This window comes from Polistes canadensis, unplaced genomic scaffold (genome assembly GCF_001313835.1).
Source record: "Polistes canadensis isolate GaletaPanama2010 unplaced genomic scaffold, ASM131383v1 scaffold_122, whole genome shotgun sequence".
NCBI classification, from domain to species: Eukaryota; Metazoa; Arthropoda; class Insecta; order Hymenoptera; family Vespidae; genus Polistes; species Polistes canadensis.
The window spans coordinates 343,612-357,758 of NW_014569669.1; the positions used below are offsets into that span (position 1 = coordinate 343,612).

General features: G+C 34.4%; 4 protein-coding genes across 11 annotated transcripts in view; 1 reads left to right on the plus strand and 3 right to left on the minus strand.

The window, feature by feature from the left end:
- Positions 1-250: 250 nt before the first annotated feature.
- LOC106788041 (SUN domain-containing protein 1-like) lies at positions 251-2,859 on the minus strand. Of its 4 annotated transcripts, none has more exons than XM_014750955.1 (8): positions 2,376-2,859; positions 2,188-2,291; positions 1,977-2,097; positions 1,766-1,897; positions 1,552-1,667; positions 805-972; positions 635-727; positions 251-393 (listed from the first exon to the last, which is right to left on the minus strand). In XM_014750955.1, the coding sequence occupies exons 1-8, from the start codon at positions 2,509-2,511 to the stop codon at positions 280-282; spliced, it is 984 nt and encodes a 327-aa protein (XP_014606441.1). In that variant the 5' UTR covers positions 2,512-2,859; the 3' UTR covers positions 251-279. The 4 variants fall into 4 exon arrangements, with proteins under 4 accessions (XP_014606441.1, XP_014606440.1, XP_014606442.1 ...); XM_014750954.1 differs by having other exon boundaries at positions 1,968-2,097; XM_014750957.1 differs by having other exon boundaries at positions 303-393; positions 798-972; positions 1,968-2,097.
- Positions 2,860-2,947: 88 nt separating this feature from the next.
- LOC106788038 (tetratricopeptide repeat protein 39C-like) lies at positions 2,948-8,316 on the minus strand. Of its 5 annotated transcripts, none has more exons than XM_014750948.1 (10): positions 8,056-8,316; positions 7,302-7,989; positions 6,676-6,813; positions 6,396-6,597; positions 5,968-6,175; positions 5,374-5,574; positions 5,108-5,276; positions 4,528-4,726; positions 3,989-4,449; positions 2,948-3,884 (listed from the first exon to the last, which is right to left on the minus strand). In XM_014750948.1, exons 2-10 carry the CDS (start codon positions 7,464-7,466, stop codon positions 3,771-3,773), a joined length of 1,857 nt encoding a protein of 618 aa, XP_014606434.1. In that variant the 5' UTR covers positions 7,467-7,989; positions 8,056-8,316; the 3' UTR covers positions 2,948-3,770. The 5 variants fall into 5 exon arrangements, with proteins under 5 accessions (XP_014606434.1, XP_014606437.1, XP_014606435.1 ...); XM_014750951.1 differs by lacking the exon at positions 8,056-8,316 and having other exon boundaries at positions 7,302-7,613; positions 7,744-8,042; XM_014750949.1 differs by lacking the exon at positions 8,056-8,316 and having other exon boundaries at positions 7,302-7,664; positions 7,744-8,042.
- A 319-nt stretch (positions 8,317-8,635) lies between these two features.
- Positions 8,636-10,753, minus strand: LOC106788039 (soluble calcium-activated nucleotidase 1). Its single transcript, XM_014750953.1, has 4 exons — positions 9,980-10,753; positions 9,712-9,915; positions 9,492-9,649; positions 8,636-9,402 (listed from the first exon to the last, which is right to left on the minus strand). Exons 1-4 carry the CDS (start codon positions 10,602-10,604, stop codon positions 9,190-9,192), a joined length of 1,200 nt encoding a protein of 399 aa, XP_014606439.1. The 5' UTR covers positions 10,605-10,753; the 3' UTR covers positions 8,636-9,189.
- Positions 10,754-10,906: 153 nt separating this feature from the next.
- Positions 10,907-14,147, plus strand: part of LOC106788052 (rhomboid-related protein 3-like) — an 82,159-nt gene continuing 78,918 nt past the window's right edge. The window contains exon 1 of the mRNA XM_014750973.1: positions 10,907-12,244. The gene's annotated coding sequence lies outside the window, so the exon portion shown is untranslated. The remainder of the gene's footprint in view (positions 12,245-14,147) is intronic.

The following is a 14,147-nucleotide window of genomic DNA, read 5'->3' on the forward strand; positions in this document are numbered from 1 at the left end:
AAAGAAAAATCGTGGTATCGAGAGGGTGCGTTAATTGCGTAGAAGGAAACTAAATATGTACAAATGTAATAAATTAAAAGCGACGATTACGTTGAATCAAAATTCGCAAAGTGTGTCATTTGTTTGTTTTCATTTTATATTATCTTATTATTAAAATTCAATTTCTCTATTCGTATACGTATATATATATATTATATTTAAGTATAAATTAAAAATAGAGATATATATATATATATATATNTATTATAATTTGAAGTGAGTCTAATAGATTAGTTTAATTTATTGCCTAAGAGTACCGTGAACTCGTATCCTATAAACGCAGGTGTAATCGCGATTGCCATTATTCGAATGTATCTTCACTTCTACGATCTCGTATGCTTTCTTCGCTTTATTCTAAAAAGAAATGACGACAATTAATTATCCAATGTTTATCGTACGCAATCATATATCAACATTTTATTTACAAATAATGTCTAATTGAATATTTTTTTTTACGTCAAATTATTCTTCTCTCTAATATCGAAACATATAATATTTTTAAATATTTTCTTTACCCCATTTTTTTTTTCTCAAATTAAAAAGTAAAATATAAAAATCATGATATCATCAGATAAAGTGTTAAAAATCAATTTACTTGGACTTCAAAGTACTGTATGGAAAAACCGGTATTGTCATAGGTAAATTCGCCAAATAAAAAACCATTCGTATCTTCTAAGCATTCCAAGCCCTAAAATGGATATAGAGAATCGTTAATAAACAAAAAAAAAAAATCAAAATAATTAACAAACGAAAGATACGTTTTACCCAAACAGAAAACTCCTTAGGAGCAGTAGTTGTCTCGCCGGTTGGTGATATAGAAGGGGAAATGTGCTCGAGGCTAACACCGGATATGTACACTGGTCCTAGTAGTTGTATAACAACGGTCCCACTGGAACCCTTGAAAGCCCAACATTCTCCAGGAAGGACACCTATCTGGTGCATACGAAATCAAGAAGCCGTCACAAGGTAAGAGTGTATACACAACGTAATGAATACACACAGACAAACATTCATACGTACAACAAACAATCAGAACATTTCCTTTATACATTTACCGTTTTAAATGACTTGGTAGTTTGCTATGATAGTTGCTAAGAAAAAATTGTCGGAAGAAAATAAAAATTAGTCTATTTGAAATAGTCTGGGAAAAAAAAAAAAAAACGTACAGATACTTACCTGAGTTATATCAAAGCATTGGCGAAGATTGTTTTAACTAATTGTAAGATAAATCTTTTATGTACATTTTCATTTTCGAATTTAAATTTTAAATAAAGGCAAAATGTTCTATTTATTTTTGATTAAATCTAACCGAATGTGAAAATATAAAGCGTACTTTATAAGACCAATATTAATGATAATATTTTGGATCATATAATAATTGCGCGAAGATGAAATGATATATTAAATAAGTGAATAATAAAAAGGAATGATCAGGGTAATGTTATTGATAGTGTAGAGTCATTATTACTGATCGTGTAAAGTATACTTAAGAAAATAAATAATCGTAGCAACCTGTATCACAGCTCTTGGGGTATTATGTGGAATACAAATGGGAATACCAAAAAGTGTCCAAACTGGAGAACCCATCGCATAGGTTTTGGTATCTCTTATGGAAAGTATAGAACCACCTGTTAATATAAATTATTATATAGAATCTATCAATATAATTATTAACTTGACAATAGAATTTTGTGTTTTGTTTGAAAGTTAAATAGTTTCGAAGAACCTAAAGTTTCCAGAGCATAATCCGTCATTCCAGTTTTATCAGCGTCGTACGTTTGTAATTCGCTTTGAATTATTTTTCTGACACTTTCTGGAGAAAAAGCTTTCAACATATTCTCCGTATGTATGCCGATTCCTATAGCAATGAAAAATAAAAAGTAATCGGGATAAACATTATAATCGTTTTTTCACGTAATTTAGCGCACCTTTCTTACCCTCGGTCACCTCGTCTCTCAATTTAAGTATGGCCTCCGATATCTTTGGTATCGCGAATCCAACCTCTTTAAGCTTGCTTTGCAAATTGTCGCGAGTCTCTAAGACATTTTTCACTTCCATCTCGTTAAAATAAACAAACGATAATAAGTATTTTAATGAGAATTAAATGTTATTAAAATTATGATTAATATTATTGTTAAAATTTTCTACCGAAAGTGTATTTAAATGTCTTCGTAAATTTCCCAAATCAGATTTGATGATTTTGAAGGACGAACTTGCGGAATATTTATCACAAAGATGAGACACCGACATAGCTAATTTATGGGAAAGTAAAAAATATAAAAAGAAATTTTAGAAAAAGTTTTGAAAAAGTAACGATTAATAAATCGTTTACGTACCTAATAGCGAGGTTATGATAAAATAAACAAGCGGTTTTATGAATTTTTGATACCAGGAAGGACGTAGGCAAGGATTCGCGACATTGGCTTGACAATTTCCTCCGTTGACACAGCAATAAGCGTTTCGAACGCTCATCTGATAGATACCATAATAATAATAATAATAATAAATATTACATAATAAATAACGCTATAAGGACAAAGCCGTTTCGTTGAATATTGTCAAAGATCGAGCGCAGTCATGGTGTTCCGCTAAACGTCATATGAAATTTTTGTAAAAAAATAAGGTACAATCGCTTGATCGAAAATTTGTATAAATTACTTAAATCACGATATATATATATATAATAATTTTCAATAATTTTCTCTCTGATTTTGTAAATTATTCATTTTATTTAACACGTTGAATGCCATTGGAGTCATCATCACCGGTGTTCGAAATTTTGTTTGTTCGTGTGGTCACCGGTGATCGATGAAACCAAGATTACTAGAAACACATATTTCGAGTAAATTTCAATGGATTCAGATCTTTCAATATTATATTACAATGGTGTAAAGAAATTAATGCAGTATAGAACATAAGAAAATAGTTTTATTTATACATATAACACGTATGCACGCATATTGTATCTGTCATATTAAAACACTTCAAATAAAGGAAAGGTAAACAACAATATTTCACAACTTATTTGATACAGTTTTTTTGCCTTTGATTTTAAATATAAAGTATATAATATTTTTTGTTGGTAACATATTTTACAAAATCGTCGTGTGATCCTGACTTTTCCGGAAATGTAAATATTTGATTGTATGGTATGTTTTTCTCGATAGGCTCGCACGTGAAAAAAGGCAATTCTCAATTTCACCATATCGGCAATTTGTTTATTGAGAAAAAACAAAGAAATGCATTTCAGTGCGACGATAGTCACCAATTATGTCCCGAAGTAAAATAAATGCGTTGCACACGATTGCACATTTAAACTCATATGTTCTAAATAATATTTCAATTTAATATAATAATTAATACCGTGTTGGCGCCACGACCAAGCCATGTAAAATTAACGTGGCATTCAACGTGTTTTAAAAGCAAAGCTAATATTTCGGTGGCCTCCTTCAGATGAGACACCCTGTATATCATATAGATATTTATAATAGTCAAACGCGTGGAACGCATACAGGCATCGCTAGAACCATGCGAATATTAGCACATTCGTCCACCTTATTTTTATCTATGTATAAAATATACATAAACGGGTGCTTGAATGAAATAAAGGTTGAATTTTTTGTTGTAAAGTAAAGATCGATTCGAAGCGTGCATTCACGCAGATCTAATTAATTCTAAAATTTGTATTCTTATGTACGCTATGGATTGTGTTTATTTCGTATTATTTGTCGTCAATTTAGATCCTTTAAGGCCGAATGTATACGTACGTTTAATCTACTTTCAAAATCGTAATCTCTATATTGAGTTTGGGCCCTTAATAAGAAATTTTTCCCTTCCTCGATATTCTGTGTAACGAATTAATATTTCAAATGTTAATAATATTTCAAATGTTAATAATATTATGTTAAATATTTAAATGTTATGTTAATTTTTAATTAGATATACTTACGTCATTGGTGCAAAGGCTACTACCGAGTTCGTAAAGGGCAAACGCGCTTACGTGTTGATCAAACATATCCTTGTTCGGATTGCGACGTTTTAAACAGCTTCTATAACTTCTGATAGACGCTTGTCTATCACCAAGATATAAGTAAGCTGCACCTTCGATCAAATCAGCCAATCCAACCATTGGCTCTTCTGAACGGTTGCCCTTACAATCTAACAAAATTCCTCGTAATGCTTCAATAGAACAAGACGGCATGGCGTTCCAAAGGTATAATAACTCGTAGACAAGTAATTTGTAATATAAAATTGTATAAGCTCGACCTGTATCTTGATCAACCAATTTCGGAGCTCTTCGTAAAATAAAAAGGCCAAGTTGTGTTTCCTTTGTCGTACCGGCGACCAATTGAACTATTTTCCGATACATCGTCATCAATTCTTCAAATTTTCCGTTCGATCCGCAACAGACTGGGAACAAATTTGTCAAAAACGTTTATTTTTAAATCAAAATGTAACTATGAGATTTGTAATATAAAAAGAAATTACCTGCCGCCAAATAAGCGTAGAAACTTTTCGACCATCTAGACTGTTGCTGTAATTGTGTCAAAGATCGATAAGCTTCTTCGTAACTCAAACGTATCAGGTGACACCAGGCAACCTCATGCAGACACAATAATCTCACTTCTCTTTGACTCGATGCATCCACGGCTTTGTCGTAAGCTTCAAGGGCGGCATTAACGTTCGACTGTAACACGTAATACATTATGATTAATCTATAATTAATGTAACGTACAATTTTATTTAATTGTCAATGGCAGAGCCATTTCATCAAGAATCATTTCGGTGACACGTTTTGATAACGAACAATGTTTAATTATGAATAACAACGTAAATCTGATGCAATACGTGTAACAAGTATAACGCATAATAATTATAATGACAGAATAAAATTACTAATAATTGAATGTCGATCAAAACACACATTGCTAATGAATAAATATGTTTCGATAAAATAGGGTGCCGATAAAATTGTGTCGGTTAAGTGATTCTCAATGAAATGATTATCGATGAGGTAAGGGTAAACCTCGATAGCTTTTTAAAGGGTCATTAAAAAAGAATCCATTACTTCGAGACGTTCCACTCGGCCTGCGAAGAAGAGAAAAAGAGCAGAATTCTGAAATTCCATGCGACATTCCTCGATTAATTGTTTCGCTGCGTTAACTCCTGCTTTTACGTTGGAACCGTCGAGAGCGAAAAATGGTCGCACTATCGTGTGATACCAGAGAAGGGATAATCTGTAGGAAAAATTATTTACAAATTTGTATTTTTTTATTTATACCGGGTCAATATGTTAATGTTTTTAGATATCATTTTTGGATGTATATTACTCACGTTGCTAATGGAGCACGCATATCCTCACTAACACGAGCATACATAAGAGCTGTAAGACCAGCTCGTCTATCACCCTCGAAGCCCAAAAAATGAATAAGTTTTAACAGGGAAGGTGGTAAGAGGCTCACGCAAAGTTGATAAATCCCATAACCAAAGCTCACGGCTGACATCAATCGGGTCACTTCGGATGGTTCGACAAAACTAAAGAGAAATATTATTCGTTCGATCGTTATATATATATTATATATATATTTATCTTTTTAGAAAAACAAAAAACAAAAAAAAAACAATTTTTTCCCTACAATCTCTTTTTCCTCGATTAGATAGATACAATTTAAATGGGATAGTATTCGTGGTTGTCGATAAAGAAAATATAAATATTTACAAAAATTGAAAAAAAAAAAATAAAAAAAATGTGTTCTACGAAAAATGAAAAAGACGAGAGTGATTCGAGAACAAAAATATGAAATGAAAAGAAAATATTAATCGTAGAGTAAAAAAAAAGCGAAATAGTGTCGAGTTAAAATTGTGATAAAGTGACCGAGTGTAGTGTGAAAAAGAAGGATAAATTTTGTAAGAAGAAACAACAATTACGGTGTCTGTTGTTCGGACGTGATGCCAGTGATCGAGAAGAACATTGATAGGGAGCTTCGCAGACCTGATGGTGAGGTGATGGGGGTCGAGTTGCCAGGTGAACCATTGAAAGATGGAATCGACCATTCCGAGGAACCTGGACTATATGGACTTTGGAGCGAATAACAAGAACCATTTCTCCCTGGTACGCTACAGTTCACCTCGAAATCTGTGTGAGAAATAAAATTTCCTATTGAAAAGGATCAATTAATTATTTATCCAAAAGGAAACGGATACAAGCACGTCTTCAACCTTTCCGTGTTTTTCAAAGGATTAATACGTAATGATTAAAAGAGCTTGGAAATAGGTCAAAATCGATCTGGTACCGTTGTGCGAGTTCTCTCATACCGAGGCTCATAAATTAGTCGGATTGAAAATAATTTGTATACCCGATGGTACGTTGCCAAAGGTACGCCTATAAAGCTGCGATATTTGCACATACGTGTGCTGGTAAACACGCCAGGCTTTACGCAGCATCCAACCACCACGAACATAACCGGTTAGCTCTTGTTGGAGAAGTGTTAATATTGCTGAGCAAACTTGCGAATCCGCTAGTACTATCTGCCTCTCCAATTTGTCGACGTATTCCTTCTAACGATATCGTTTTATATTCATTAGCACAAAGACAATTAATTAAATTAATTTATTTGATTATTCTCGAATACTCACAGAGCTTTCCTCTGCCTTAAATACCCTGTTCTTCATAGATTTAAGCCAACCGATATCGTTCGCACATTCCCTTTCCATGTCTCTCAACAATAGCATGGCTTGTTGCAGTTTATCATCCTCGAAGCTCATCAATGCATTCTATGTAAATAAAACCAGTTCATTCTAGCCATCTAACGCGACCTAAAACTACACGCTAGAAAAATCGAGTTATTCGGTATTACTTGACCCAGTTTAGGGGCTTACTTCTACTGGTTCCTCGTCACGCGATTTTGATTATTAATCAAAGTTATGAAAGTATCATTTTTCTTCGTTGATATAGTAACATGGTGAGGCAAATAATATCAAAAATAAAACAATCGGGTCTACGTCTGTATTAATTAGATATTATTAAAACAAAACGAACACTGGGTATATATGTACAATACATATATATAGATGAACAAGAGAGAAGCCACCGCGTGCGTTTCTTGTCTCTTAGCTACGCGGGTTAATATAATAAAGCCTTTATCCGTTAATCCGATAAACTTTGAACGATCAATCTCGTACTTTCTCGAGTACCAAGCCTACCCTTTTCGAACAATTTCAATATCTAAAAAATATATAAATAAATCAAAAAATGTACTTACCATGAAAAGGACGAAACAACGACCCGCTTTAACGTGGAAACTATGAGGATGTCCAGTGAACAATGCCTCAGCTTCCTCTGTTTTGTTATTTAACAATAAAGATATCCCAGTTCTCGCGATACTCCATTCCGACGTTGTTGATCCTTTGTTCTTGTTTGATGCCATTCTCCCTCTCTTTCTCTCTTTCTTTTCCTTGTTAGAAAAAGAAGAAGAAAAAGCAGCCCTTATCTAAGTTCGCATTCGATCATCAGCCAACGTGATCTTCCTCTTTTGACGTCAAACACGTGTTCATCGTTCGTGCGAAACATTCCACTGTATTATCCGATCGAATATAAAGAAAAGTAGATACGTTTTTGTGAAAATCTAAAAGATTTGTTGTAATCGTATTTGTTAAAGATACGTATGTTACGTTTTAACTGATGAAAATGAGGACGAAACGAACGTTTTATGGAATAAACGGTTCTTCTTCACGGATGTTACGTAGTTGTCAGGCGCGTTACACTCGTCGTGTCATCCTCATCCGGGTAAGTATACTCGAAAAATGCTTGAGGATAAGTATTCGGTTGCGGTTTAAAGATATGCAAAATCAAGGTGGAAAAAAGTGTGCCGTCTTTCGATAAGATAAGCTTGATAAATAGTTGGAAATTCAACGTTCACTGGCTCTTTTTAGAATGTTCCTTTTTTGGTGCTGATAAAATTTAACTTTAGATTTTTATTTTTTATATTATTTTTTTTCTTTATTTGTACAACTTACAAGTGTGAAAATAATATTCTCGCGTCCCTTCAAACTTTATAATCGAATTGTTGAAAGAGTCGGATCAATTTTGTTTCAAATTTTTTTAGTATACCGAATTTTCATCAAGAAAGATGATCGAGTCACCACCGCGACCGTTCTCAATCGTATCAACAAACGAAATCAAAATGAAAAAAAGAGTCAAATTTTCTACTGGGCGGGAGGACTAGCTTTCATCGTGACGCGATGTGTAAACTAAACCCTCTGAGCGCAGTACTGCTGCCACCAACTTCTTCAGAATTCATATATAGGTGTTTATTGATTTTATCCTAGAAATATTACGACCTTGATAACACCAACACGACAGGTTGCTTTCCACTTTCGTTATTAATATTGTTGGATAATTTAAAATTTGTATTATTATTTAAATATAACATGCAAGAAATTGATGAATTTGTGCAGACAAAGTGATCGATAATGCATTCGCGTTACTTTTGCCTCTGGCTACATTTTCCATTATGTCACGTAAAAAGGAAACGATCGAATTTTTTCGTTATAGAAATACCAACGAACGAAAAGGGTTATTAAAATTTTGTTTAACTTTCGAAGAATTCAAATTTATTTTTTATGCTATTATTATTCTGTGACAACAAACGTCAAAGTTATTATCTTTGGCATTGAAGGAGTGTTTTCGTTTGATTTGATAAGTTATAAAATTGTACATAACGATCAGTTGGAAATCCCTCAACGTTACAGAAATTTAACGTCATTTGTTTCCTCCCAAAAATAATATTTTTTTCAAAAATTTATAACTTCATTGCTAACTTACGAAGCGTGAATGACAAAATTGTTTCAATGAGTATATATACATAAGTACGTATGCAAATATTTACAATGCAATAAAATATTTACAATTCTGTTACATTTTTTAAAATTTGCATTTAAGATATTGTGAATTTTATCATCTCGAATTAACTATTATTCTATATAAATGAAAACATAAGTGGTACCTCTGTCCAAGCCGTAGGACAATATACTTTCAAATACTGTTACAAGTCAAATAGTTTTCTTTTCCTGCATTGGTATAAAATGATTTTCTAGAGATTTTTTTACACTTATTTATAATTAATACTATTAATAATATCATAGGAATCGTCATATAAATTCAAATCCTTCGAATTTCTTATCCGTTACTTTCACTTCTGGCATTATAATAATACCATCAATTGAAAATGCCATAACATAGGTGGCCGTTTTCCCCTGGTATTCCTCCGTTTTTAATGCGATTATGATGGTGTCATCGGTTCCTGGTAAAAATTTGAAACTCGAAAAGCCTCTAATAGGAATTAATTCACCAATCTTTTTAACCTACAAATGAAATGGACTCTTTAAATAAATACATTATAATTAAAAAATAAAAATCTAATATAAATATCATTATATCAATGTGTGCGTACCTTAATATCTAAAAAGTTTTCATCCGCAATTAATAGAACATTACAGCTCATCGTCTCATCTTTGGTTTCGTTGTAACGTTCCTTGGAACATCTTCTTGGTAAAAAGAACCAACTTTTGTGTATATCGCTCCATACTCCTGATTCATGTATCATATACCCTAATGAAAATACAATTATTAATAATTACTTTCACGCTACTATGTTATGACTATTTGCCTACCTGGATATTCAATATTAATCGCTTGCCTCAATCTCTTATAATTTGAAATCCAATTTACAGAGGAAATTTCTCCTCTAGGAGAAACTATTTTGATCCACTGAGGATTATTGTGTTCGTATTCTCCAGACGGTGTGGTCCATTCTTTCCCCATGCTGCCAACGTACAACTGTTCATCTTTAACCGTTGCCCACTCAGACTTAAATCCTACAACATAGATAAGAAAAAATACATTAATTTATGTAACATATGTTATAATGAAATATCTTACCTTTTGGATTTTTGCCATTGCCATCTAATAAGATGACCCAAGGATAAGCCTGATTGTCTTCGATATTATATATTAACCCAGTACGATCATCGAATGACAATAAATGACCATCAAAGGTGATCAACTCAGACAATTCCATGCCTCTATCTTTCATCGCTAAGGATGAAGATAACACAAGAGTCCTATCGTCCCAGAGTATTGAAATATAATTTGTAGATGGATTCCAGAATAGAGTACCAGTCTTCATAAGACTATGCCAGGTATTTTTAGAATCTAAGATTTTGGAGTCATGATCTAAATCACTGACCATAGCTATTCTATAAGTGATACCTTTAGCTGTTCTGATAGGTGAAGTAGATGGGTATGTTTTATTGTATTTGTAATACCGACATTGAGACAAGGGTTGATGAGTGACAGGCGTACAAATGACATTATTAAAAAAAGGATAAATCAGAAGTAGTAGTGGAACGCACAATAAAAGACATATTAATCCTAAAAATTGTCTTTGAATATAAAAAGTACTGTTAGCAACTCGGTAAACGTGGGGAGCACGTAATGCTTGTCTCCAATCGCGCAAATATGACATACTTTCTCTTTTCCCGTTCTTCATTCGAAATCTTATCATCACATTGAAACCAAAATTTTATACAGAAAGAGAAAAAGACATGGAGAGATAGAAAAAGGAGAGACACCAAAAAACTTAACCTATAAGTTAACCTTAAAATATCTACATAGTGAATGTTGAACGTAACGTGGCGCTGCTGAATGGATAGGGAATTTTTGACAGGTGACATTTGACGTAACTGTGTCAACAGCATCTCTTACGCAATTCATTTTCTTTCGAAGACACAAAATTAAATACAAATATGTCTTAAAAATCAAATATAAGACGTTACAATATTTTAATCTGATATAACACATATACACGCAATTATTTACTTAAATAAATCTCATTCATAAATGATATTAAAAGTAAGGTAAACTTTATTCAAGATGACGTATCAAGGATGGAAAATAGAAAGAAAAGAAAAGCCAAAAGAAAAGAAAAATGGTTCATCGATAAACATGAGGGAATAGATGCAAAAGTATGGACGCGCGTAAACGTTCGAGTATACGCTTGTCGCGTGGGAGAAAAGGTGGGGGAGTGAAACGAATTGGCTGAGGGGTAGGAGGATGTTGTTAGGGGGTGGCAGTGTAGGGTTGAAAGAGGGGGATGGTGGGTCAGCGGACGAGGGCTTTGCCGCCCTCGTCAGTCGCGTCACGCGTTTTCCATCGACGACGTCGCTATAATACTGGGGATTCGGCAAACTAACTAAACATTAGTTACGAGTTTGCCGATCCAACGTTTCCTCTCGTCGTGCTAGTTTTTTTGTCTTTTGGCTCTTGGCTCTTCAACCTCAGCCCTCAGACTTCTAGCACCTTAGCTTCGATTTTGTTCTTTACCATTGTATTTGTTGTCCTCTAGTAAATACTCTTCTATATATTAAAAGACGCGAGGAATAAAGCTAGCAAGGCAGCACGTGACGCCTCACCGTGATCGGTCGAGCACGCCGCGGTAAAACTCGTCTCTTATCGATCGAAATGTACCGCGCAGCACGTTGCCGCAGTTCCGCATGGCGCCTACCACCTCCACCCTCACAATTTTCGATGCTATCGCCATAGAAAACACAAGGACCACACGACTCTCTTATTATTATCTACCACGAGTTTTCATTAATTCGAACGTATCGTCGCGTTTAACAAAATCATCCACGGAATTTCAATCGAAAATCAAAGACTTGTTCGGAAGGTTAACTTGATTGATTTCTATTAGAAACGAAAAAGATATTTCCATTAATTTTGATTATTATTCGTATATTCGCGGATGATTTTTTAACCGATTATCTCTTTTGGTAACATATTTTAGAGATGATTTACATTCGTATTTTTGTATAACTCTGAGCAAACATAGGATCTACAATCGAGTTAAGTTCGCGATAGATCGATCATTTTCAAAGGAAGCACGAATGGCCAATGAGAGTCGTTCTTTCTCCCGCCAAAACCGTGGCGCGTTGAGAATCCTATTCTCGTCTCGCGAACTAACGAGTTGCGCGTGCGTGCGTGTGTGTGCTTTTGAGAATTAATTTTCACGTGATTATTCATCGAAAATTAAAATAAGTTCGAACATTGTTATTTCTAAATCATGTCGAGATCATGTTGATGCAATTAAATTTTATCTATGTACCGGATCACATTCGTGCTGAGAAGAAAGATTCCTCGTAACAGGTGAGTTACAATTATTTTATTCTTTAAAGGTTATCTGCGTTAACTAATTCGTTTTTTTTTGTCGAACTAATAGTAAGTAAAAGAAAGAAAATAAAAAATAAATAAAATACATCTTGTCTCTCGTACAATAATAAGAAAAAATACAATGTACTTACAAATATTATGTTGCAACCGGTATGGTCTCTTCTGTTAACAGAGAACTCGTTTAATAATATGATTATTTTTATTATATTAAAAAGAGGAACAGAGGGACAAGTAGTTTCGGTAAAATGCAAAATCAATTTAATAAATAATTATTTTTGTTCAATATATAAATCAAAAGAGATATTGTAGATCTCGTGCGATGTTCGTATAAGTTTAAGTCGCGTGCGATCCGTCCTCAAGTAACGCTCCAGCGCACCGTAGCCTCGTTTTCTTGTTTTCTCTATCTTGTTCGGTCTGTTACGCGCGCGCGTGTCACGGTTACGGAAGGTTCGTCGTCTTCTAACATATATATATATATATATATATATACACGTGTAAGCATATCTAGTATCTCTCGTCGTAGATACAAACCCGTAGGAGGTTTCGTTCATAAAAAAAGCAAAAAAAGAATCCAAAAGACAAGGCGGTGGTTCACGAGGCGTAACATAACGCTCATACTAGGGTGGCTCCGACGTAAGTAGATACAGGCGAGGGTGTTAGACGAAGCACCTTCCGTAACGATACCTGTCCGACGTTGAACGTTCTTCAAGGTCAACGACCTTAAGACGTCGCGGGTTAACGTCCTCCACGTTTTCTTACGTTTCTTCTTCTGATTTCACTTGGCGAGAAAATTAACAAATGAAATTAAGAATACTATCTAGATGCATGTTATGCATGTATATAATAGTATAGTTGGATTGTGTTAAAATGATGTCATCGTTTTGTAAGATTATCCTACTCTAGTTAACGGTCTACGCGAGCTAACAATGCGGCTGATGTGTGTACTTACGTATGTAAGTAAATATATATATATATATATATATATACGGGAGCAAGTAGGAGGAAAGTAGACAAAGTGGAAGTAGTGTGAAGAAGAAGAAAAAAGGGGAAGGGAGAAAGAAAAGCCAGCAAAGGGAGAGAAGCGGGTGAAACCACGATCGCTGCGGGATGGAGACGACTATGACGACGTCGAGTTGTAGTCGAGTCGAATCGAAGGGTGAGTCTCCGTGGGTCCGCAATGACGTTGCACCGAATTGAAGGGTGCCGAGCAAGCGAAAGGAGCAAAGAAAATGGCGCGAAGAGGGGAGTCCCTTTACTGCGGGATTTAGGAGACTGCGCTGAATGCATTGCGTGTTAGGGTCCGTGTCGTTTACCCTGTTTCTGTAGGATTTTACATCCTTTTTTCTTTCCTGATCATTTGGATTATACAATCGGTTTTTTTTCTTCTTAAGGCAATCTAGAGCTTACATTTTTGAACTAATTCAATCGATTCGTTTAATCTCTACTTGTAAGGATTAAACAAGAAAACACATATTGAATTTGAGATGTTTCTTTTGTTGAATCATAACGATTGGAATTATTTGAAGAAAAAGTAGTTTCACATACGCGAGGGATGATGGTGTACGCTTTTACCCTCGGGTGTCCTCCTTTGATTGTCAACTTAATCCTTGATTTTTATTGGTCGAGAGGTCGAACTATCGCTAAAGAGACAGAAATACAGAGGAAAAAGAAAAAAGAGAGGTGGGCAAATAGACGACGTATCTCGTTCCTTCCAGACACAAGCAGAGTCGATGAATCGCCATGGAAACGGCGCCATCGCACTTACTAGTATAACGCGATCTGCACCCTAGTATATTCTAGTAAGTACTTGGTTTGTTTCAAGGGCATTGCTCTAACCAGCCCTAAGAAGAACGCGACCGATCGATGTTATCGTTGGAAT